General features: G+C 38.9%; 1 protein-coding gene across 9 annotated transcripts in view; it reads left to right on the top strand.

Moving 5' to 3' along the window:
• The window catches only part of RBMS1 (RNA binding motif single stranded interacting protein 1), a 247,943-nt gene that overhangs the window by 80,181 nt on the left and 141,582 nt on the right, over positions 1-26,180 (top strand). For 2 of the 9 annotated variants that reach the window (XM_077153992.1, XM_077153991.1), the window contains exons 1-2: positions 1,922-2,017; positions 2,928-3,011. The exons of 5 other annotated variants lie outside the window; for them this stretch is intronic. Coding sequence is in view for 2 of the 4 variants with exons in the window: in XM_077153985.1 (XP_077010100.1) it covers positions 10,057-10,125 (69 nt within the window). In the remaining 2 variants the exon portion in view is untranslated. Of the gene's footprint in view, positions 1-1,921; positions 2,018-2,927; positions 3,012-10,016; positions 10,126-26,180 lie in introns of those variants that run through there. 2 more of the 9 variants (XM_077153985.1, XM_077153988.1) reach the window with 2 other exon arrangements.

Genomic DNA, 26,180 nt, shown 5'->3' with positions numbered 1-26,180 from the left:
CCTTACTAAGTCACATACAGCCCACAGATGCAAAATGCATCATTTATTATACCCCTTGCATGATCCCAATTGATCTATAGATTAGCATGCAAATTTACTATATTTAATATAATCTGTAAAGCATTGTCTTTGACATTAAAAATTTTTTATTGCAGTAACATAGATAGCACAAAAGTTGCCATTTTAATCATTTGAAGTATACAATTCGGTGGTATTAATTACATCCACAATGTTATGTCACTATAAATCACCACTACTTACCAAATGTTTTTATCACCCCAAATAGATACTCTGTACCTGTTAAGCAATAACTCTCCATTTATCCCTGCCTTTCCCCTGGTAGTTTCTAATTTACTTTTTTTTCTCTCTATGAATTTGCTTCTTCTATATATTTTCATATAAGTGGAATCATACAATATTTGTCCTTTTGTATCTGGCTTATTTCACTCGACATGATTTTAAGGTTCATCCATGTTGTAGCATGTATTCTTTAAGATCTGCTCACTGCATTTCTTACATTTAGCTCTTTCTAACTTTAGCTATTCATGATATTTGACAAGAGTATTAAAACCTTCTTGCCTGTCATTTGTGTGTAAGAAAGCTAGCTAACTCATCCATTCATGCTGTCAATAAAACCTATGTGCAGGATAGTGGATTAAGTAAATAGAGATTTACAGACTGTTTATGCAATTCTTATAGGGTTAAGGGCCTCTTCTCCCCACTAGAGAAGATGACAGCCCTATTTTTTTTTTGGTAATTCATACAGCAGTATAGAATAGCAGGAAAAGTACTATATAACATATTGAAGACATAGATTCTAGTCTTGGGGTAGAACCATGATGGTTGGGTTCAGATTTGGGGACCATTTAACAAAGAATGTTCTATTATATATGGCTAATACTATTAGATGGAATGAATTTATTATTGGTCTAGGTGTCCAAGAGAGACAGTGGCATTCATTCAATTCTTAAAATATTTATTGAGTGATTGTTATATGTCAGGCAAAGGCAGTGGTCCTTAATGATTCTTTACTACCCTTTGATTCTGTATTTCCCAGCTTCATGACCTAGGGCAAGTTACCTGTGTCTATCTCACCTTTTTGGCTGTTTTTTTAAAGCAGGGGTTGGATGTTGCTGTATAATAAGCATTTTACATATTGTAAAAGTCTTTAAAAAAAAATTTTTTTTTTTTACAATCACTCCCCCTTCCCTATCCTCCCTCCTCCATAACCTCTAATCTGCTTTCTTTCTCTGTATATTTACTATTTCTGGTTATCTATTATAAATGATATCATACAATTTTTGGCCTTCTGGGTCTTATTTAGTTCATTGAGCATGTTTTCCAGGTTCTACCATGCTGCAGCATGTCTCATAACTTTTTGTCTTGTGATCAAATAATATTCCATTGTATGTACCACATTTTGCTTATCCATTCATTTGTTGATGGACATTTGAGTTGTTTCCAACTTATGGCTATAGTGAATCATGCTGCTATAAACAGTGGTGTACAAGTATCTGCTTTTGACCCTGTTTTTCCTTTCTTTGAGTAGGTACCTAGAGATGATATTGCTGGGTCAAACTATAATTCTCTATTTAACTTTTTGAAGAACCGTCATATTGCTTTCCACAGTGGCTGCACTAGTTTACATTCCCATCAACTGTAAAGTGTCTTTGTACATTCATTATGTCTATGAGTATGAATATGCATATGTATTTTATATGTCTGAAATATATCCTTAGAAGTTATCTACACTAAACTTCTTCCCCGGCACTTTCCCCAACATGAGCCTCCTTTGCTTGAAACATTATCATGTTTGCCACTGGATGAAATAGTTAAATTGGGAGGTGAAGGGAGAATGGTTCTAGGAGGATCTGTTTAATACGATGTCAGTCCTAGGAGTATTCTTTATAGTTTGGAATTAGGAATTGCTGATGTCATGGGCAGTCATACTGTCATGACAACATCAGAATTTCTTGATTTGCCTTCTCTTCTCTTGGAGAGTATCAATTTACCACAGGTCTGTCATCAGTTTGCCCCATGTGTTAAGTGTATTAGATAACCTAGAACTAGTCGTTCTTAAAGACATTTAGGGTGGGGATTTTTTAATAAGCAACTCTGTAGCCCTTTCTAGCACTGAAAATTATATATTCTAATGTTGGAAATTTTGCCTTCATATTCAACTGAATGAAATCCAGTTTAATTCTTTATCTTCTTGTCTGAATCTTTATAATACAGTGGAGAAAGGAAAACTGTTCAGCATTCTCATTTACTTAAATGGCATCATTAAATATCCCATCCTCTATCTCTTTAGGTGAAAAAGACCCAATTTAATGGTAATCTTAAGAGTTATAGACTGTGGAAACAGTTTTACTGTTTTTTCTTCTTGTGTTTTGAATGCTTTAAAACCCAGGTTCTAGATGGATGTTGGTTGTGCCCCATACATTTAGGAATTTTTCATAATAACCTTACATGAGGGGTTTGTATGTCCTAGTTACAGTTGTTTGCTGTGTGCCATCAAAGTTTTCATTCCTGGAATTGCTTGTAGTCATGGAAAGGAGATGGTCATTCTACATTCTAATTTTGTTTTCCCTGATTTAGAGATTTTTTTCCTGTTTGCTCTAGTTTTCCACAAATTCTGCTGATATACTAAAGTACTTTCTGTTCCTTCCCAGGTCATACAGCAAGATATGGATATGATTAGCTGTTTTCACAGCAGAACCCGTCCTTCCCCAATTCAGCTCATTCTTTTACCCATAGTTTGCCAACATACACTAGATAATTATGTTGCTTCCACCTCTTTAGATAAGCTGTAATTTCAAAGATTATTTGTTTCATAATGTTCAGGTTTTACTATAATCATGAAAATACTTCTTAGTACTGAGGATTTTCTTGATGTGTTCTGAAAATAAACACTTATTTCCTTACAGGCTTGTCATAAGCATGGAGAATAACAGCTCCAATACTAGATTTCCACAATCAAAAAGTATAGAGGATTGAAGATTATCATCCAGGTAATTTAGGAAAACAGCAAGCCACAACAAATGAAAAATGGAGCTCTCTTTTATTTTGTTATGGAATTTAATCCATGGATCCAAACTCATTGCCACACTGAACAAAACAAAACCTTGTATTTTTAATTTGTGGCTTATCCCTCCCACCCAGATTTTGTGTATTTGATTAAGTAAGGATCCATGTACCTAGTTTTTTGTTATAGAAAGCTTAAGAACACAAATTTAACTTATAGAGAACTCTTATGCCAAACATTCTGAGTGAGCTTTTAATTTTATTAACTATTCAGCAAGAGCAGGCAAATAACCAATTTATCAACTTATTATATCCCCAATTTTTTTGTGTGTAAATTATTTGTTTGAAATTTGGAGTTTATTTCCCTATATAGATATAAAAAAAAGTCTTAAATAGTGACTAGGATTAGTGACCCACAGGTATCTGTGAATCCCTGAAGCCAATCTCTAATATGGTCTGTCACTATTTTTTGATGGAAAATATGTTCTCAATTCCAGTTTAGAATTCTGGGAATACCTTTCCCCTAATCACTATCCCAGTTCCCAGAAGATAGTTCTGTCTCCCAACTTCATCCCGTCAACTAGCCGAGGAAATAAAACTGGTTGCACGAGAAGAAGTGCATCTTAGCAACCATCAGTTAAATGAGATTTAGGAGTTAGGTTGGGGCCAGAATATATATCTGAGCCCTTACTAGATAGTAGGCATAGTGCTTTACATGTATTATCATATTAAACTCACACAAGCTCCTTCAATAGCTCATTCCAGTATTCTTAGCTATATATTCTAATGTTAGAAATTTTGCCTTTATATTTACCTGAATAGAATTCAATATAATTGAATATCCCTTTTTACATGAGAACTCAGTCTTCAAGAGCTGTGCATCCAGTGTCACACAGCTGGTAAATGTCATATCAACAGCAGACCTGGGAGCTCTGATATCCAAGCTTGGGCTCTTATTTACCGTAGGTTTCCCTCTGTTGATTTGTACTTGATCTTTAGCTAATTATAACAACATTGGTATTACTGATGGTGGAGGACTTTGGAGTCAGAGACACCTGAATTCAAATCCCAGCTCCAGTATCTATTGGATCTATGACCTTGGATAAGTTACTTAAATCTTTGGCCCTTGGGTTCTTTTTCAGTAAAGTAGGGATGATCATTCAACCTTCATAGGTTTTTTTTTTTTGGGGGGGTGAGAAACATACTTAGAAAGTGCCTGTCATATAGTAGTTACTCAATACATGACAGCTGTTGTTATTTATTGTCCATGTAGAGAAGCAGCAGTAGAGCAAAGCCTATTTTTTTCCTGTTTTGGTCACCAGGATAGATAGAAGAATCGTCAGAATTTGGCTTCTGGTAACAATCATCAGAATATGGCTATGTTTACGTTGTTCTATATACCTTCCAGGGTTATAGCTATAGCTTTACTGTATTATAGTGGTTTCATTTTTATATACATGCAATTTTATACTTGCCTAGGGAGCCTTTAAAGTTTGGAATAAGAATTGCAGATTTTTTTTTTTAAAGCAAAATAGTAAATAATAGAAAATACTGCTGCTACTTCAGAAACAGCATACTTTATCAACTCTTATTTTATACCAGGAAAGAACAGAAATTCAAAGAATCTGCTGACCCCATCTTTTTTCTTCTTTTTTTCAGTTTTGCTGGGAGCTAGAGGCTTTGTGAGCATTTAAACATAGAGACACTCAAATGTATGGTTTTTCAGTGTGATCTGGTTATGCTAACCAATACTCTGTGGTTATATTTTATTCGCTATAAGTTGTCATTTGAAATGGGGTTGAATGGATTTTTACTCTTATCTCCTTTCTGGTTTTAATTTGAGAGTTAACAAAATGGTGCTTGAAATGCTTTAGAAGTGATGGAGGGAAATACACTGCTATAGATCTATTCTTTTCTTGATAGAGGTGTTCTATTCTTATCTCACTGGACATCTTCTCTGCCCCATTTTTTTTTCTTTCAAAGCATAGCTTCACCTCCATACTTTCTTTGTAGTAATTCATCCAGAGATGCCCTCTTCTTCTGTGCTCAGTGTGTGTGCATTATCTGCGGCTTCCCCAGGCTTTTGGTCCGTTCTCATTTGCTCCCTTCAGAGGGAGTTCATCAATTAGCCTAGCGATGGTTTCAGTAGTGATCAGCCCGTTCTCTGACAGTGACTGTCTCTAGTTCTGTTTTTCTGGTCATCTGCACAATGCTTCTCTCGGGATGTCCTTCAAACATAACATTTGTACTGCTGAGCGTGCCACACCCATGCTATATCCTGTACTGAGTTTTCCCTCCCGTGGGCTCCTAAAGCACAGAATTGTCCAGACCACTAGCCTGACACTTATCACTTAATACCTTGTCTTATTGGTATCCACCAGCCCAGGTGCTATCTGAGTTACAAGTGCTCACCCAGGTATTGGAGGGTTATTTATAAGGCTTTTGAGATACAGCATTATAGAGTTAGTCCTTCCTATGTTCCATTAAGTCTTTTAACCCTAGCGAGGTCTGGATTTTTACCCTGGTTTGCTAATTACTCGCTCTATAGGTAGGTCAGTCAACCCTACTTAACTCTTTTTGCTCTCATCTGTGAATTGAATCTAATAACCCTTCCCATCTCATGGGGTTGTTATGAAATTAAATGAGACGAGAATTATTGAAAAATAAATGTCTGTTTATAATTGTTTCTATGAGAAAAATGTCTTCTAAATTCAGATTCTCATTCTCACATTTCAGTTCTACAAACTCTTATCAGTTGCAGATGGTATCATTATGTATCAGTCCCACATTCCCCTTGCCTTACAGAATGTGATCTCAGATACTGGTCACAGTCTTCTGATTCACTCAGAAATGCCTTGGTTTAAGACATAACTTCTTTAAAGAAAAGTGAACAACAACAAAAAAATGTGGGAGAAAAATATCAGTGCACCTAGGCTATTTTTTGTTTTTCTTTCTTTCTTTTTTTTTTTTTTGGACATGGGCAGGCTCCGAGAATCAAATCCAGGTCTCCGGCATGGCAGAGCCACTGTTGCCCTGCCCTTCGAGGCTATTCTTTTTTTTTTTAAATGTTTTTTTATTGTTAAATATAACATATATACAAAAAAAAAGAAAGAGAAAGCACTTTGAAAATCATTTCAAAGTGCACTTCAATTTGTAGTTACAGAACAGATTTCAGACTTTGTGATGGGCTACCACTCCACTATTTCAGATTTTTCCTTCTAGCTGCTCCAAAACACTGGAGGCTGCTCCTAGGCTATTGAAACAGACCTTTTGCCAGACTTTTTTTTTTTTAACTTTTAAAACTAAGTCCATGGTATACACAGCCTTAGAGAGCATATTCATTTCAATAACTGTACAACTAACAGTTATTGAAAAAGTGACTACCCTTACCTAAATTTGTTCTTTTTGCTCGCCTTTGATTCCCATTATACCTTTGCTCCTGTTCTTTGATGGTCAGCCAGACTTACTAAATCTACAAACCACCACAATACAACATTGAAAAATAATAGCAGCTGCCATTTATTGAGTTTGGTGCTTTTGTGAGGAGTCTGGGAAGCAGAGAGGTTAAGTAACTTGCCCAAAGCCATGTGGCTAGTAAGTGGGAAGCTGAAAGGAGCTAGATCTGTTTGGCCCTGTTTTAATGTTTTTCTTTGGATTGCAAAGTCAAGATTCATTTACACTGTCTGAAGAAGGGAGGGGGTGGTGGTAGTTCTTTTAACTAACTGTTCTAAGTCTTAAGAACCAAAGCAGCTCTAGGACTTGCTGCTCCCTCCATCATCTCACCAGCCAAGTGCTTGCTTCGTCCTGGCATCTGTTCTGCTCTCCTCTTGCTGCCAGTCAGCTTCCTGTTTACTCATAGTTTCTGCTTCCTCATAACCTTGGCTTGCATATGGTTTTGGCTTGCTGTGGCCTCATCTCTACCCCCTGGTACTCTTTCAGTTTCTACTCTTTTCCTAACTAGTTCAGCTTCTTTGAGTTTTCTGAATCAAATTCCCAAGGATAAGAACCTGATTGGCCCTGCTTATTTTTTCAATGTCATGTTGTAGGTCACTGGTCCTTCTGTGGATTGGCTGCCCTTGGGGCAGGTTCCTTCAGCTTTACCCTCTAGCTGTGGTGGGGGAAGTGGGTGTTGTAGGACAGTCCAGGCAGTAAGGACTCAATTTCCCTTTGCAGAGGCTGGGCATCCTTAAGACAGGGTCCAAAGCCCTTGTTGTTACCATGATAACTTGCAGTTTCCCTGGAGTATTTTTTTTTTTAACTTTCTCAATCTTAAAATATATTTGTTTCAATGGGAAATAAGCTTTTCCAGATGAACCCCATCAGAATCTGTCCCTGTAATCACTCTTAAAATTACTAAGCATTTGCGAGTATCTGTAATTGATTATATATATATGTTATACACATTTTCAGTTCTATTTTTCTTATAGAAATTGGAATCATTTGGGATTTAATGACTTCTTTGCCTCTTATATTCTTTGAAAGTGGAAGATCGATGTCTTTCTTTCTTTATAAAGCTTTACCTAGTAAAGAATTACTTAGCACCTACCTAACTGTGGAAGTTTTGAATATGGGATGGTGGACATTGTTTTTAAAAAATATGTCTTGTGTTCTCTCATTTTATGTAACTTACCATTGTAGTATACTTTCGTTTTAGTTTTAGATACCCTTTTTAGTCTTAAAAATGAAATCCTCTATCATTTCTTTTAAAGTTCTAATTTAATTTCTGTTATCACTTAAAAAAAAAAAGCAAAATCTTTTTCTTATCCCCAAAAGACTATTACAGAGCATTCAATCAAGCCTTGGCATCCTAGAATAGCACAACACCCCAAGTATCATGACCTTAGAACAGAGCCATAGAAAAATTAATCTATGCTGTTCTTTTGTGGTTTAGATTGTGGTTTCCCAAGAGACCAGTCATGACAACTGAGGTTGTACAAGGAATTTTTCCGATAGATGACTGGTCTGAACTGCTGGGGTCTTGGGCAGAGTTCTCAGGAAAAGGGACTTATGGCTTGAACAGTTCTAATTAAAACTTTATATCTTAATGGCTGTGCTTGATAACTTGCAGTAAAGAATCCTAGTGAGAGCAGACAGAAAAGGGGCAGCTAAATTAATGAGTGTGTGGAGTAGCATTCTTCAAGCTGTTAGTAGTAAGGTGTTTGATATTAAGTCACCTTAAAGGGCAGGTATTTTACTGTGAATTTTATCTAGCAAGTTCTTACTTGCCTATTGTGTGCTGGGTACCATGCCCAGAATATGTTCCTTTGCTGTCACCTTTCTTCTTTTTTTAATGAAAGGACTTAATAAATATGTGTACTTTGTGTGTATGGTGGTTTTTAATAGGTGAGACTTTCTAATTCTTATCACTTTTACTGGAGAATTTTGGCAGCACTTGAAAAGTATGGAGGCAGATCATTAAGTTGCCAGAAGGATGTTTCGTATAGATATATTTTAGTTTGCTGCTGCTGCTGGGAAAAGCCCTTCAATGGCCATAGCTTTGCTAGAAGACTCGATTTCCGTAGGGGACACTTTGTTTTCCTTATGATAATCACAAGTTCAGTGCATTCTCTTCTTAGACAAGCTGGGAATTTCCATTATCGTGGTAGATGGCCCTTTTTAGGAAGTTGTTACAGTCAAGAGTCCAAAGGAGAACTTTGTAATATCTACCATGGTGACACCTTTGTTATACTCATTGTGGAATAGGCTAATTTGAAAGTTGGGAAGCCTGTCCCAGTGGCTTATCCTGGAATGGCTGGTTGCTGTAGAGGCCTCTGCATTGCACAGGTTCTGGACTCGATAGGTCAACAGGAAGGTGATCCAGAAAAGGCTCAATCTGATGAGTGACCTTAGATCATTTCAACCCAGGAAACAAAGGAAATTACCTCTTCTCTTTGTCCCCCCCTTTTTTTGTCGCATTTTGTCTCTCTTGAATACCTGGTAGGATTACACTGTTACACTTTTCAGAAAGAAGGCTGAAAAAAACGATGGCCTTAAATGTTTTTCGCTCCCCATTTTATATAGTCATCTTCAAGGAAAGCTTGTGAACTCTGACATAGGGATGAAGCTCAAAACTTTACTGTGCATCTTTGGAGTGCGGGATGGGCAATGCAGAACTGTTTTCTCTGCATTTTAGCCTGGAAAGTGGGTAAATGAGATTTGCTGGGGTTTGATGGGAGGGTGGCTGGTTTGTTCGTCGAAGTAGGAATGATTGCCTGCACCTTTTCTGGGAGAGGGCCAGGGGTGGGGAGGGGCTGGGAAGAATGAAAGAAAAGAGAGGACCTGGGGGTCCGTTCACGTCCTACTCAGGTGCTTCAGTGATCTTAGAAGCGACGTCCTTAAAAGGGACTTGGTGCAGGGGTGCAAAGCTGGCTCTGGTGCTTAGGAAAAGAGCCGAGGGGAAAAAAGAAAAGAGGAGGGGGTGGCTACTCTAAGGAATGTGCGGCATGTGGGGAGCCAGACCCAACCATTGCACCAGAGCGGGGGCGCTGGCGGCTCCCCGGGCCGAGCGGCCCCAGCCTGGGCCCAGAGCCCGGGAGGGAGCACGCGGGGATCCGGCCGGCTGGGCGGCGGGCGCGGCGCCCAGGGGGCGGGCGGGGAGGCGCGGGTGGGCCTGGGCGCGGCACAAGGCGGTGCGCCGCCGCCTCCCCGCCCCCGGCCGGCGCGCTCTCGGGGCGGTGGTTGAGGCCGCGGTAGGTGGGGACGCGGCGGCGCTGCTCCTCCGCTGCCGCCTGGAGAGTCGGCGGCGCCGCCAGCTCCGCGCGCCAACTCCCGTCCATGGCACGCAGGGCGGCGGCTGCCCGAGTCTCGCCCGCTGCCGGAGCCGGGGCGCCGCACGCCGCACCGCACTTTTAGGCGAGTCCGAAGGTCGAGGGCGGAGAAGTCAGTCCTGAGCTGCAGCCCCCGCCGGCCGCCGCCGCGCGGCGAGAGGGAGTTCCCAGAGCGGCCGCGGCCCCGGCCGGCCCCCCCTCCCTGCGCCCTCCCCCTCGCGGTGAGGCTGCCCCGAGTCCGCGCCCGCCGCCCGCGCCTGCCGCGATGATCTTCCCCAGCAGCAGCGGCAACCCCGGGGGCAGCAGCAACTGCAGGACGCCCTATCGCAAGCAGGTGAGGCGGCGGCGGCGGAGATGCCGAGAGGAGGCCGGGCTCGGGCCGGCGAGCCCCGCTTTACAAAGGGCGGCAGCCCCGGCCGGACACCGCTCTCCTCAGAGAGACTGGGCTGGGCGTTGACCTTGTTTCCGAAGGAGGCGGCCCGCGGGGACGGCTCGGGCCAGTGACCTTAGCAGAGGAGATGCCCTCGCCCCCGCCGACCCGGCCGGGTGGGATGTAGAGGAAGGGGAATGGGCGGAGAGGCGGCGAGAACCGCAGCGCGCGGGGTCGGGGGCTTCGCCTAGCTCTGCAACAAGTTTGGGTTTTTTCCTTAAACCTTTGTGTGCGGAAGCTTACGGTAATGAGTCGTAACATTCGTTTGCAGCCTTTATTGGAACGTCCAAAAACCTGCCCGATTCGTAAGAAACCCGGAAGATCTATTAGTTTTGTGTGTGTGTGTGCGCACATCCCCCCCCCCCCATCTTATTTTAAGAAAAAGAAAACAGAACAGGAACTTCTGTCACTTTCTCAAGGTTTTCAGTTTTCAGAAGCGCAGGGAAATCCTGTGACATCCTAGTTGCAGATATACTTGGATAAGCCTGAGTCATACACATGTCTTTTCCTATTTTAATACCGTTTCATACAATTTTAAAAAGATTGAACTCCAAAGGCACTTTAGTGCTTAGATCACAGTCCCCTGCCAGGAAAAGGAGTGGAGCTGTGAGCTTCTACTTGCGGCCTTTTGTTTTGTTTCTCAGCTTTGTTTTTTAAAGGAGGTTACTGAAGCCATGTTGTGATAAATCTCAGTCTTTCAGCAGCAGCAATAACAAAACCTAGCTTTAAATTATGTAAAAAATGTGCGGGTCTGTTTAGAAAAGGCTAAACTGATTTAGAGGTTAGTGGCAAGATGCTTGTTGAGAAAACAAAAAGACTATTGCAGATATTTTTCCTCCATAGAAAATCTCTTTCTACATCCTTAGCCGCTGAGACAAATCAATTAAGTTATTATCCCAATAATGATACAGGAGAACTGTATCTGTCCTTCCGCGGAGACCCGAGCTCTGTTAAGATCATGAGCAATGACAGTGATGAGTAGTGGCTTTCCTATGGGCGTTCATAGGATTGCTGATTGTGTTTAGTCCTTTTTGTTCTCAGAGTCATTATTTTCATAGAGTACCAATGTCAAAAAGTATGGTTTTCTGAAGCTGGTCTTTGGTTCTTATACTTATTAGTTATCCCTCAAAAATTTTAGGTGTTAAAATAATCCGCCCCTGTGTCTACTCGTGCAGGCAAAATTTTCATGGTAGTCAATGAAACTTTTCCTGGGTTAAGAAAAGCTCCCTCCTCTAATTTAAAAAAAAAAAAAAAATCAAAGTCTCCGTTTGTGACTGGGCAGAACAATATGCTAAGATTGTCGAAATCCTGAAGCAGTGATCTCTCAGCCAGCTTCACGTAGCTTCTTTTGAAATAAATGCCCTGGACTCTAGCATACTTATCAACTTCCTAAGTGAAGCCAATTTACAATAAATGTTCTTCTCCCATTCCCTCCTCCCCTACCCACTTCACGCTACCTGAAAGGATGGCTAATTATGTAAGGGCCTTGTGTATTCATTTAGTTGTTGTCAGAACCCTGCGGGGTGTTAGCTCTGAAATGGGGAAAAGCTCTGAGGGTGAGGCCTTTTGCTGTGAAGGACTGGAGGTTTTGTGTATGGAGGGGGCACAGCCTGCTGGTCTGGAGCATGCTGATAAGATGCTCCTCTTTTCACGGGGCTCTCCTTAGATTCAAAGACGAAAAAGGCTGACTGAATCAGAAAAACAAACAGACTTTCTTTTTTCTATGGGCAAAGAAAGAAATGAATGTGTAAGCATTATACAGACACAAGACCCCGGGTACCAGTGGTATTTGAGTCAAAGGTTTCTTTTGTTAGTATTAGCCATTCACTGGGAAAGCACACTTCCAGCGCGGGGACCTGGTTACCAAGAGTGACTTTGTGATCTCATCCTGGCTTAGCCTAAAAGGGAAGTCTAATTAATGCTTTTTATAAGGTATTGTGATGTTATGCTTGCACAGTTCATATTGGTTCTGTGCATTTTGATGAAAGAAAAGGCTGAGTTTAGGTGTATAATGGCAGTTTTATTTCAACCTAGAAACACATCGTTTGGGCAGTTGTTAGTGCTGATTTTGTTAGCACTGATTTGGGATGATTTGCTTTGAGGAAACAATTGAATGTAAGGAATAATTAAAAATCACCTTTGGGGGGGGGGAAATAGATTGGCCAGAATCACACTTGTATTATACACATTTGATAGCAGTAGTTAAGTCATTGAGTGCTTTTATTACCTGCTGGTTGCTGTTTTATGTGTTTCTAGGTGAATTAACTCATTTTATCATCTTGACAGTCTATGACACAAGTAAATTAATATCCCCATTTTATAGTTAAGAAAACTAAGGCATAGCAAGATGAAATAACCTGCCCAAAGTCTATAAAACCAAAGTTCAGAGAGGCAGGTTTTTGAACCCAGGAAGTCTAGTTCTTAAAACCACTGCCCTCCTACAACCTCGCTTTCACTTTACCCGCACATCTTAATAGAAATGCATATAGAGCTCATCCATGCCCCTACTCACTGCCCTTCTGGTCTGAAAGACTAGCTTAGGGGTTTCCTGTAACCTTTTTTGGGGGTCGTGTTTAGAGAGGACTGTGAGATAGAAGGTGGAGGATGAGAGGTAAATGGTTTATGTGGGTGGTGGATTTGTGATATTTGAAAGCAGCATTGATGTCAAAAACTATTGCTTTACTGAACATCATTGTACAATTTCTTCTTAAAACTTTTAAAACTTTGCACGTTTTACTTATAAGGAGTCGGCCGGTTTCAGGTGAGGCAAAGGCGGGTGGTGCTCGCCTTCTCCTGCCCCCACGCAGTGTAGGGAGGGCATCAGGGAGCAGTGATCTCTGTGTCACCTGGGATAAACAGGAATTTCCTGCATCACAGGCCTGGGAGCACATAAGAGATACACCTTCTTGGCTCAGGTCGAAGTGGGACACTCCTGAGTGGAATGATAACCCAGTGGGCAGCATCTAGATAAAAGACAGATTGCTGGTTGGTTCAAGTCTTAATGGAGAAATGTGCATATCCTGTTACTGTTGACTGTGACTTTGAGATATATGATGTTTGTTTAAGTAAATTCGGTCTGATTGTATTAAAACAGTATCCCCTAAAACAAAGCAAAAGCCTTTTATCAGAACTTTTGTAGTTAAAATGTGTTAATGTGTTTTGGAAAAAAGAAAAGGTGCTTTCTACTGAAACGCCTTTAAATGTAGAAAACTAATATTTCCGTTTTTCCTTTGTGTTACATTTCTTGGCTTCTTTTTATTCACTATTTCTCTCTTAATATTTCTTTACTTACATTTTGGAGCTGCTTTCTCGAAGTAGTTGAATCAATTATCCCGTATACTTTGATTTTTACAAGTTGTGACATATAGCAAGTCCTTTCTGCTAAGTGATGTGTTGTCCTGATTTGGAGGAGGGGAATGAGTGTTAGAATTTTCATGGGCATTATGTGTTTGTGTGCATATGGTTGGATATGTACAATGCACATGTTTATGTGTTGTTGTTTTTTTCCTTTACAAATGGTCTTGCCAGCTAATAGCTAGCTGTACTTGTTAAATGTTAACTTGTTAAAAGAAGTACTTATCTCCCTGGTTTAAGTAGATTTATATAGTTTGTTGCTTTCTTGAAGATTAACTGGGTGTAGCTGCACGTGAGGAATTCACTAGTGATTCACTGTTTGGCTTTGTTTAGAGGATGACATACAAAGCTGCTGATTAATCCTCTTCAGAAAGTTTCTGTTCATAGCAATTTTTGTGCAATAGATTGGGTTTTGTTAAAGTTTGAAGATTAAACGTGTGATATAAGATATTTAAATCAAACCATCTCAGCCAGTGCCGATTTGTTCATTTTTAAAAGAAGGTGAACATTTTCAGGCCACAGAGATTGGGGGCTTAGGTGAAAATAGTAGACAATTAAATTAGTTATGTATGAGAAAGGTCTTGTCAGCTTTTGTATTATGCTATCTCTATGTGTTTCTGATTCCACAGTATTTATGTGTCTAAGTGACTGTGTTTAGATATATCTGTCATCCATGGCCATTTGAAAAATGCAGAACTCTCCATCAGTGGCCACTCAGTTTTCTGCCAGGTTGTCCCTTTCTACATCTCACTTCAGTTTCCAAAGTTGAATTTCATTTCAACTTTTTTAGCACATTTCCCTCACTTCCTTTTAGAGATTCCTGTCAGCTGGACTCAGCAGATATTGGTAATACCTTTCTTTTTGAGCCTTTTCTTGATGGTGGAGTGAGAGAATCTGTTTTGTTCAAATTTCTGAGAATGCATTTCCGAGCCACCCTGTCAATAATAAATATGTGAGGATATATTTGACCCCACCCCACATCCTCAATTATATTTAATATTCACAATATCCAAAAAAAATAGATAAGGGTCTAGAATTTTGAGGCAGTGAAGTGAAATGGTCTAGTTGTTGAAACTTAGTCTGGAGTCAAGGGTTGTATCTGCTACTAGACAAAAAAGAAGGAAAGAAGCTTAGTCAAGAACAGCTGTAGCCTCACTACCCTTCCCTTTTACTTGGCCTCCCAAAGACATGTGGCACACAGAAGGTCCTAGATTTCAGCTTTGGAAATTGTAGCTCTGTAATTTATTAGCGCTTTTTTGTTTGTTTTAGAGAGGCATTTACTTACGATTGGCAGAGAGTATACGGTATGCCAAGTTAAATTTGAATTTCACATCAAGTGAATGATTTTTTTAGTATAAGTATGTCTCAGATATTGCATAGTGGCACTTTTATTTTCTTATCCTGGGAGAGCCCGGTGTACTTTTTAAAAAAATCATAATTATAGAACATATTATTCCTACTTTTCCCACTTAAAATTTTGTTTACATGTTCCTTGAGCCTCAATAATACGAATTCCACATCTTGTCTCCTTAAACAAGTCAGTCCCTGCTTCCTCCTGCGCGCAACCTGAATTCAGTGACCCTGGCTTAAGTTCTGATTCTAACACTTTCAAGCTTTTTTTCACTCAACCTCCCTAAACTTCAGTGTCTGTGTCTACTTCACAGGGTTGTTGTTAGTCTTTGTAAGGTGTTGTTGTTATTCATGTCCCTGCAGAGCAGGCTGCAGCCGGTGGTCCTGGGAGACCTTGCCACAGTCTCCTAAGGTTGGGCCATGTTGACACCCTAAGAATGGACTGTGTTTAGAAAGTAGGGGGTAGGGAAGGGCAGCCTCCAAAAGGTCCTGGAGGTCGATAATTCTAGTGATTCCCCGCCACATTAAAAAGAAGGAGTAAAGAGCATCTTATATTTTAAAAATATAAAAATATTTTAATGAACACAGTTGTCCGTGTGTTGTGTTCTTGGTAACCAAGTTTGCCTGTTTTGGGGGAACGAAAATTCTTTCAATCATCTAATTTTTATTCTGTGCAAATACATGATTGGGAAAGGGAAAACATACTTAATCACTCCTTTTGATGAAAGTTATTTGCTTGAAAACGGACAGATTTGATTATTAGTATGTGCTTGATTAGTTCCTGAATTCTTTCCTTTATCTTGCTTTGTATATTTGGTTTTCAAAGATGCTCTCTTTGCATTACTCAGAAAAGTAAACTTTTTTTTTGTCATTGGACATCTGTAGGTATTTGGTGAGTGTTTGTTTTTAGAACTCACATCTGTACAGAATGGTTTGCTTAACCCCCTTCCAAAATCTTCGTAAAACGTTAAAATAGAGTCTGCATACTGTGAGGAAGGAAGAAACTTTTCCTGGAGGTAAGGCAAGGCAAAAAATTAAATGGAGCAAACTAAATTCTAGGTTAAAATAATGACTCAGTGTACTGTTATCGTTGCTTAACATTTATTAAATGATAACAACAACAGCAACAAAATTGGTGTTACATGGAGTGGTGCCCTAATAAATAGAAATTTGTTGATTCCACTTTATCCATTTGAACATATGATTTTCAAAATACTTTAGTACAAACTAGGAAGATTGCTTTTGTATTTGTTAATTGTGCATACAATATAGCATCAAAAATGGATTACAAATGAGAGGAAGTATGCCAAAAATATTATTTTAACAGGTATAGTTTTCCTCTGTTGGTAGGTAGAATCATGAGTGACTTTTTCTGTGATTATATATTTTTCTATCTCCTAGTCCCCTTTTTGTCCTCTGGAAATCAAGAAAAATACAAAATTAAAAAAAAAAAAACTAGAAAAATTGTGTTTTTAATATCCAAAATTATTTTGAAAATCAAATAATTCATGTTAAGGATTTTTTAAAATAGCATGTAGGTTCTACGTATTTCTGTGCCTGAACTTTAAGGCTTGGTCCCTTCCTATTCCAATTTTTGCTTAAGTTGATATTTAATAACTTAATACATTCCTATTTTATACATTAAATAGACTGTCTTTTCGTTTTTAAAACATTTTTATGGCTTTACCTTATCTGAATGAATCAGAGGAGGAATTGCAGTTCTAGATATAAAGTTTCATATTCTAGGTTACTTTCCAGGAGAGTGATAGCTGTTCTAAATATTGAGAGGTTACCACTCTTATCCTTGCTTTCATTTGATTTGTGAGCTGCATCTAAATATAGCTGTTTTGTGGACATTTAATTTCCCTAATTAATGTTAAAATCCAAAACTGTTCTAGTACCTATGTCAGAATTCCTCGGATCTATGGTATTGTGAATCCTCATGATTTTCTTCATCACATACTTCGTGTTTAGTTTTCAGCTTTTGAAAAGGGCAGTGAAATGGATGGTAGGGTTTTGTTACAGGTATCTTTAATTTATGATGGAACAGTGAGTGTTTCTATAGAAACTACTGTACAGATAATGTAAGCGTTTTAGGAGCAGTTGTTATTATCTAACGCATGAGAGTTTTCAGTGTATCAGGGGAGTTTTAGATGTGCGCTGTAGAGCCTGCAAAGCTTCAGAATAATGGAGGTGAGGTGCTAAAGGAGGAATGGAGAGAGTTGGAGGCTGAATGAGAGATAGAGGGAAAGCAGCATTACCATGTTAGGTTCTTACTGTACCAGTTGATGCATCACTTTACAAACTCTGTTAAAAGTCTTAATGATTTGGTGCTGTATAGGTTGGGTAACAAATGTATGTAGCCTTGTTGTTTAGCGTGGTCTCAGATTCCTACATCCCATTTCTTCTTCATATCATTCTCAACACCTAGGATCTCCTTTCAGTTCTATGACCAGATTTCTTCCTCTTTCCTCCATGTAGAGAACTGTCTAAAAATCACCTTTTGGAAAGACTGTTTATGATCAGCCCTACCTTATCTATTCACATATTTTAGAGATCACCTTGTTGTTTTATAGGTCTGTGCATCAGACCAACTCCAAAGGAGTGAATGTGTTCTTATGACAAAAGTTTAACAAAGACCCAGAAATACTGAGTGTGTAATGTAAAGTAAGTGAAAGTTTTGAAACAGGCATGATGCCTTAAGAAGTAAACTGGTAGCATACAGGGGTTACACTGTTGCCAGGTCGGGGAAAGACTGGGGGGTGGGGGCATTTAGCTAGAAGCTAAAATAGTTGAGAGATAGTAAGGCCCCAAAACAAGGTAGCTGAAATATAGACAGCAGGAGTGATTTGATTTTGTAGACATTTGAATACATGAACCCTCGAAAATTGCATACAACCTTTTGCATGTGTTGGCAGTTTCCTGGGGGAGAGGTTCATAGCTTTTATCAATTTGTCAAAGGAATCTGTGTCCTCCAAAAGATTTTGTAACTGCCTGTGGAAGGAGAGAGAGAGAAGGAGGAGTCGAAGATGATGCCAAAAATTCTAACTTGGGAGGCAGTTGCATCATGGAAGATGACATTTCAGGCTGAGGGAAAGCTGCAGTAAAGAAGTGAAGGTAGAAAGCATGGTTTTTATTAGGGGAAGGTAAGTAATTCAGGTTAGCTGGACCACAGAGTAGAGTCTGGAGAGTGGAGGGGAATAAGATCAGATGTTTGCTAAAATGAATGAGAGCAGAGTCTGAATTTAGAAGCTATTTTCACAGTCAAAATAGAAATGTAAAGTGTGGTCATGGCAGTGTGACTGTATTACGTGAAATGGAGTCAAGATATTATTTAGAAAGAATTGACAGGATTTGGCTGGTGACTGACTGGAGTCATTGGAAAAAAGGATGCCCTAGGTTTCTAGTCTTAAATGAAGGGTAAATGAAAAGTTTCTGCAACCTTACTTGCTCTGGGCTCAGTAATGAGGAAGAACCCAACTTTTCTCTTACATGAATTAAGAAGTTAGTGGACATTAAAATAAATGGAAGGACTAAGTTCTGACATTTAATGTCTAGGTGCCAGGGATGCAAAGTGTCCTGTAGTACCCAGGACAGTCTCTCGTAAGGAAAAACTGCCTAGCCTAAAAGGCGAGTAGCACCCTCATTGAGAGACACTGTTAGTAACTCATTCTGAATCCAGGAAATGGTTCTAGACATTTCTTTACTGCTCACCTCAGATTATCCTTAGGTGAGTGCAGAGCCTGCCACCCATGGGTTCATGGAATGTGATATTTGTCTTGGATCTTCATATTCTTTGGAGTGGATCGCCATTTATAGTAAATCTCTGTCTCTAATATTTGTCGTCTATAATAGTATTACTAAGTGCATTGATGATGCTAAAAGATCTACATCAAGAGGAATATGAAAGAAGAAGCTGGCAAAGCGTATTTGACTCCTACCACAACTAGTGAGTTTTTGGGGAAAAGTGAGGAATTTGGTTTTGTCATTTTAATTTGCCCACAGCGATCTGTCTTCCCTCATTACAGGTAGAGATTTCTATCAAGCTGTTAGAAATACAGAATTGCAGCTCTGGGGAAGAAGCTCAGAACCTCCTCAGACAATTAGGTAAAGCAGTGGTATTTGATTAAAGTACTCAGGGAGAGAATGTGTCAGTAAAGACCACACAGAACCTTGGGGAGCACAGATTCTGTTCTGGGAAGGAGGAGAAGCCATTGGTAAAAGTGGGGGAAAGAAATGACGAAATGTTGGGAGAGTCTGGAAACTGTCATAAAAGCCAAGGAATTAACAAAGTTTCGAGAGGAAGTGAGGTGGTTACCTGTGTTTAAATGTTACCAAGAAGGTCATGGAAGACAAAGTCCGAGAAAAGGCCATGGGAAATGTCCATTGGGAGGTCTCTGAAAGCCTGTGTAAGAGAAGGCTCAATAGAGTAGTGTGTGAGGTGGGAAGAGGGTGCTTGTTGACTGGTGAGAAGCACATTCGAAAGGGTTTGAAGAGTGAAAAAATGAAGAGGTGTGCCAGAAGGAAAATGAGATGCCAAAACGAACAATCCCTTCAGAAATTTGAGAGAGTAACAGCCTTGAGGAAAGATTAGTTTAGTGTCTGACTATGGTTGTAGGTAGAGTAAGGTGATAGAAAAAAGGAATAGTTGGAAATCAGTCTTTGTTTTGCAAAGAGTGAGGTAGGATTAACTTTACAGGAAAGACATCTCCTCAGACAGTTTCCTGTCAATGAGATGAAAGAAGATGGGTTATGCTATAAATGTTAAGGAATAAGTAGGAAGACAAGGAAAGCTCATCCTTTTAAAAGTTTGTATTTCACTAAAGAGGCAAGGTCATCTGTTAAGATATAAAAAATAAATTAAAAAGATGGAATCTAGGGAATGTGACAGAAGATGCAGAATAATTGTTCTTGGGAATTTGATGAGCATTCAAACAGAGATGAGTAAAAGGGTGACTAAGCCTTGGGGCGTTCCAGTGGTCAGAACCAGCAAGATTTCTACCCTTCTCTAGGAATGAATGGGAGGAAAGAATCTAGGTAATGGATATGGGGGTTGGCATTGGTAAGATGAGTATGAACTAGACATAGTTCAGAGAAAACAATTCTGGACTTCATTGAAAGCATTATTAGGAGGGCTAACCAGAGGAATAATGAACTTTGAGGATAGGAAGAGCATGGAGCTTCTGATATAAAAACGAAAAGTCCCCAGGAGGTAGAAAAGACTGTAGATGAACTGTCAAGCAGCCTGTGGTCAGAGGAAATTCTGAGGTCTTAATCTTGGAGGTGGAAGAGTTCAGGGATGACTGGATAATACTACTCATTTTATAGGGTTATTGGAAAGATTAATGAGATAATACATATAGTAAATGTTCAGGTGGTTATAATTATTAAGATGTGGCTTATATAATAGGTAACTACTGCTATAATATTTGTGTAAGTCAAATCATATTTCAAACAGATGTCAACCAACCATGAACCACAAACCAAAATAAAATGTTAATTTTTTAAACTGAACCACAAGTAAACTTAATTAAAAAAAAAAGCACTCTCCAACCATTTTAAAAACATCATAGGTTACTTTAAAAAAATTTTACGATATATATATTATCTTCACATATCATGTAATCATCCAAAGTGTAAAGTGGTTACAACATCATCATATAACTGTGCCTTTATCATCATGATTGACTTTTTTTTCTTTTTTATGAAAAATAACATATATAAAAAAAGCAGTACATTTCGAAGCACATCGCAACACTTAGTTGAGGAACAGGTTTCAGAGTTTGGTATGGGTTACAGTTCCACCATTTTAGGTTTTTAGTTCTAGCTGCTCTAACATTTAAAGACATTTCAATGTAATGATTCGCCAGTCATACTCGTTTGTTAAACTCTACCTTTTGTGTATAACTCCACCATCACCTTTGATCTTTCTCTCACTCTTTAGAGGTATTTGGGCTATGCACATACCAATTTTTTCATGTTGGAAGGGGCTGTCAGTAATATGAGATGGGGGATGGAACTAGTTGATGTTCTGGAGAGGCTGCGCCCTCTTGGTTTCAGGACTTATCTGGTCCAGGGACCCATCTGGAGGTTGTAGGTTTCTGGAAACTTACCCTATTGCATGGACCCTTTGTGGAATCTTGTGTAATGCCCCAGGTGTTCTTTAGGATTGTCAAGAATGATTTTAGTTAAGGTTTGGCAAGCTCTGATAGACAGCGATGTCTAGCCAAGGCCTGTATAAGAGTGATCTCCAGAGTAGCTTCTCAACTCCATTTGAACTCTCTCAGCCTCTGTTAACTTGTTTGTTCCTCTCTGTTAACTTATTTGTTCCTCTTAACAGTAACTCTCTATTATGGATACCTTATTTGTTACACATCTTTTCCCCCTTTTGGTCAGAATGACATTGTTGCTCCCATGCTGCCAGGGATAGACTCATTCCTTGAAGTTATCTCCCATGCTCCCATGGAGACTTTTCATCCCTGGATGTCATGTCCCATGTAAGGGGTAAGGCAGTGATTTCACTTGCAGGATTGAGCTTAGAAAGAGTGAGACCACATCTGAGCAACAGAAGAGATCCATAGGTTACTTTAAAAAGAAAAAATGAGTGTCTATCCTAACTCCATCACTTATTTTGTAACTGTACACATACATTAAACTCGCTGCATCTTACTTAACTTTCCTCAGCATAGGGATAACAGGTAATGTTATTGAGATGATTAGATGAAGTCATATTTGTGCCAGCATTTGACACAGTTTCCCCCTCTTACTTGGAGTTGTCACCTAACATAGCACTTTACATAAAGGACGATCTTGAGGATGGATCAGTAGGAGCCTACACTTGTAATAGTGGGAGAAAGTTGTGATGATTCCATTCATTAGCAGAAAACACATTGTGATGAGAACTATCCATCAGAGAAACTCTTGTAGAGTCAGTTTACATTGGTCAAATGAAAATGATTCTGATATCCATCATTAATTTCATGTGTTCCAGGAATGAAAACACATGTTCAAAAAAACTTGGGAAACACTATGTACCATATGGTATTGTCTTAGAGAATAACGGTATCTATTAGCCTGAAAAGGTTCTGAGAAGTCCTGCAGTAAAGACATTTGTCCAGCTTTTCGTTGTTTTCTGGAATTTTTTGATCATGTAACCACTTGGTCCTAGAATATCTACTAACTGTATTCTATGAAATAGTTTAGGAAACGCCTGTTTAAAGGAGCCCTTTACACTTTAGAGTTGGAAAGCACTTTAGAGATTGATTATCTAAGAGCCCAGCCCCCTTAATTTATATATAGGTTAAAATCCAGAGACATTGAGTGATGTATCCAAAATCTCGCAGCTTAGAAAGCCTAGGTCTTCTGCTTCTGAATGTTCTACCATCCTACCTTAAAAGTTTTTGCTTTCCCAAGTATATGCACCCTTGCACCAGTATTCTTCTAGTGAACTTTAGAGCATATCTATTTAAGATAATCATTGATAGCACTCCAAAATTTTCACGAGTTTTTAAATTTTTAACCATTCTCTAGACAGGGTAGATCTTTAGAATGCTATGTTGCATACTGTCCTTAGACAAAGTAAACTAATATCATTTTTTTTGGTGTTTTTAATTCCCCTTCAAAGTTTATTTTCTCATATTTTCTGTTGCTTCTTACAGCATTTGCGAAATCGGAATAACGGACTTAAGGAATCGATCTGTTTTAAAACAGCAGTGACTCCAGTAAAGAATATTCTTTTGCTTTCACATTTGTTTTGTCTTATTCATAGAACTGGCTGTGGGTAGATGAATTTACATATTCTTTAGTTCTTTCATGCCTGACTTACTAGAGTATGTAAATCTACTGTTCTGGTTTCTAGGTGTAAGTTTCTGTATAGAAGAAACCACAGTTTAGGCTTTGCAAACTCTTTTGTGCTTAAAAAAAGGCCCACCTGTTAACATACAGCTCTGTATTTTAAAAAAATCTGGTGTCCAATTTATTGATGATTATTGAAAGTATGCTATTTTGGGCATCAATTGTTTACTACCATTTCTCTTTACTTATGTTAAGGTTCTTAGTTGTTTTTTCTTAAGAAAAGTAGATTAGTTTTTGTAGTAGATCCTCAGCGACTGTTTCTGGTGTTTACATCATGAAAATTTACCCTGAATGAGTCCTGCATCTTGGCACTAGTGTTTCAGATGAAGTGATCTGAAGGAATGTCTCGTAAGATTACCAAAAAAAAAAAATAAAAAGCACAGAATATTAGTACTCATAGAACATTAGAAACAGCTTTTCCAAGTACTCATCTTAGTGGTGAGGATGTTTCAGCCTCATGTAGCTTATTTCTAACAAAGCCAGGATTAGAACCAGTGTAGATCCTGACTGCAGTGTGATTTGGACCTTTTCAAACAAATCAAGTTTGGATTATTATTTGTTCAATCAATATTTCTAGTCCATTATGGGCCAAGAACTATTTTAGGCTCTGAAGGGAATAACAAATCAGTGATTTTATTCTTAACCTTGCAGTCTAATATGGGTGACGGAACAGGTATATAAATAACTATAAAATGTAGAAATTAATGAATGCTTTAAGAGGTGTAGAAAAATGTGTATTTAAGAATGTATAGTAAGAACATGTCTAACCTGTAGGTATCATACTTTTATTGACCTAATTTAAACTATTTTACTTTCAGGTACATTTGATTTGATTCCAGATAGCAACAAGGTTCTCAGTGGGCTGGCCAGTTTTGGCATTGTGTTGGTTGTCACTACAGAATTACCCTAACCTTTGTCTGTATTAAGCTGCTATTAGAATACTAAAGCAGAGTCTGAAGAAAAGGAAGTAACCTTCCATGTTCTTGGCATGAATTCATTGCTAAATTTTCTTTTAGTTCTTTAAAAGTGGGGCAGAAAAACTAGAGAGCATTAAGAGAAATTCAAATAAAAAAGATACTCTTGCAATTTCTAAGAAGCCCTTCCTCATTTCTTGTTCCCTAGTCAAATGTGTGAAATAGGATTGGAAATTAGAATTTGTCAAATTGAGATTATTGATGATCAAAGGAAACAAATCAGTATAAGATTACATAGGAGTTGCTTATACATTTCATAGACTATAGCTGAAGCCAACAAATATATTGTATGAAGGTCCAAATAATGTTTTAGGCTAGGCAGGCTATGAGGTATCTCACACTCATCCCTGCCTTTGTAATGTGAAAGCATCCCATAGATAATACATGAATGAATGGGCATGGCTGTGTTCCAGTAAAACTTTACTTACAAAAAACAAGTGGCAGGTGGGATTTGGCCTGTGGGCAGTAGTTTGCAGATCTCTGATCTATAGCATCCTTCTTTGTCTGTTGGTTCCTTTTAGGAAAGACAAAAGAAATGAAGGATGATAAAATTCAAATCATATAATAATGATATACTTATTCGCATCAGCTTGGAGTAGACATAGAATCGAATCAAATAAATGGTGGTCTGATTTATAGCTTTGGTCAAAAGACTTTGGAGTGAAAGTTCAGTCTGGACAAGATAATTGTTTTGTTTGGTTCTCTTTGAGGAGGTGTCCTTCCAGTATCTATGCCATCAATACTTTGTTATCTTTTATGTAGAATTTCTGAGACTTGGTCATAATTCTAAGATGGCAAAGCAGAGAAATATGGTGAAATAGAAGAAGCTTCCTGAGAGCAAAATGTTAATTTTTTTCTTAAGATTTTTATTTTTTTGGCTTAATTTGTGTTCTACCGTTGAAACAACCTGGTCCCAGCAAACTATTGAGGCACCTGGTAACAGGTGTGTTTTAAGCAAAGCTCAGACAACTGGGCACCTTGGTGGGCCCGAAATAAACCCAATTTCATGACTCACTCACGGTCACAGAAGAGATGTGTTACACTGGTGACCCTGTTGTACATAATATAGAAGGAAATGTGTTTTGTTGCTTCTGTTTTCAACTTGCAGGATATAAGGTAATTCTCCACGAAAAGAATTAAAAAATGTATATGGCTGTGTGAGTGGGCCCTTCCAGCCATAGCTTTCAAGGCTGCCCCTTGCCCTGTTCAGTACCTGCTGTTCCAGTCCAGTGTTCTTGCCTTACTTCCTCAAGTCTCTTTTCCCTTCCTCTCTTCCAAGCCTTTATTAGGATATCACAGGTGGTCAGAACTTTGTCGTGTCTTCAAGCTGACATTCCTCTGCTTTCGGTTCAAGATCTCTCTCTTCCTGGAAGATAATTTCTGATCTCCTTTTTCTTCAGTTCCTACTATGACATTAGACCAGAATTCTGATGGGATGTTTTGCACGACTGTATCTCAGCAGGGGTGTGTGTGGGTGGTGTGGAACAGCAGTGGAGCCCTTTGTATTCAGAAGGTGAGACCCTGCACCATCACCCATCCATGCATCAGATGACCTCTGGGGACTGGAAAAGGGGGGTGAGTTTCCGTAGTTATTAGGTCAACTGTTCATAGCTTGGGGTTTTCTCTATTTGTAAATTTGTTTTGAAAGCTGTTTTAGAGCTGTAGTTCTTGTAAGAATGTCAAGTGGTATTAAAGCCTAAGTATCTTGAGTCTTATGCAAGACTTTAGAAGATGTATATAAGTTTCTTTAGGGGTCCCTCATTTTTGTTATTCTCAACCTTCACTTTTTTTTTGAGGAATACTCAGGATATATCTCAGGTGGTACAGGTTAAAAAAAAAAAGCTGAATTGGGTATTTCTCTTTATGAAAGAATTCCTCATTATATGTAATTTTTGCTTAATTGCTGAGTTGTTTTTTAGTCTTTTGTTTGGATGTCTTGCTACCACCTAACTTAGATTATGTATTATCTCTGAGGACCAGAACCTATCTTTCTTTGTAGGGTAGTATTAATGTATTGCATGTATATTTAGGCCACAATATGTACTGGTTCTCCCTGCCTCCCCCCCAGATTTTCTTTAAAATCTTGTTTCCTTACTGTATTTAAAACATGAACTTGAGCATGTAGTGTGTGAAGTTATACATGTTTATCGGTTATTATTTCAGCAAGAATTTATCAGTGACTGGCAAATACTGTGTCAGGCAGTGCACCTGAAGGCACTTTCTGCATAAAATGAGTTTGTGGGTTTATAAAAGCAGCCATTACCTGAAATTTTTGCCACGGTCATATAAATTAAATCAAAGATTGAGATGGTTTGTAAATGGAACGTGTATGGAATTAACTCCATGACTGCATACAGGTTGGAAGAACTTGTCTTGTAGCTGCATAGAAGAGGCACCTTGAGAGAACTCTTTCTGGGAGAATCATTA

This window comes from Tamandua tetradactyla, chromosome 3 (genome assembly GCF_023851605.1).
Source record: "Tamandua tetradactyla isolate mTamTet1 chromosome 3, mTamTet1.pri, whole genome shotgun sequence".
Classification (NCBI taxonomy): domain Eukaryota; kingdom Metazoa; phylum Chordata; class Mammalia; order Pilosa; family Myrmecophagidae; genus Tamandua; species Tamandua tetradactyla.
This window is presented reverse-complemented; position numbering and strand designations above follow the sequence as displayed.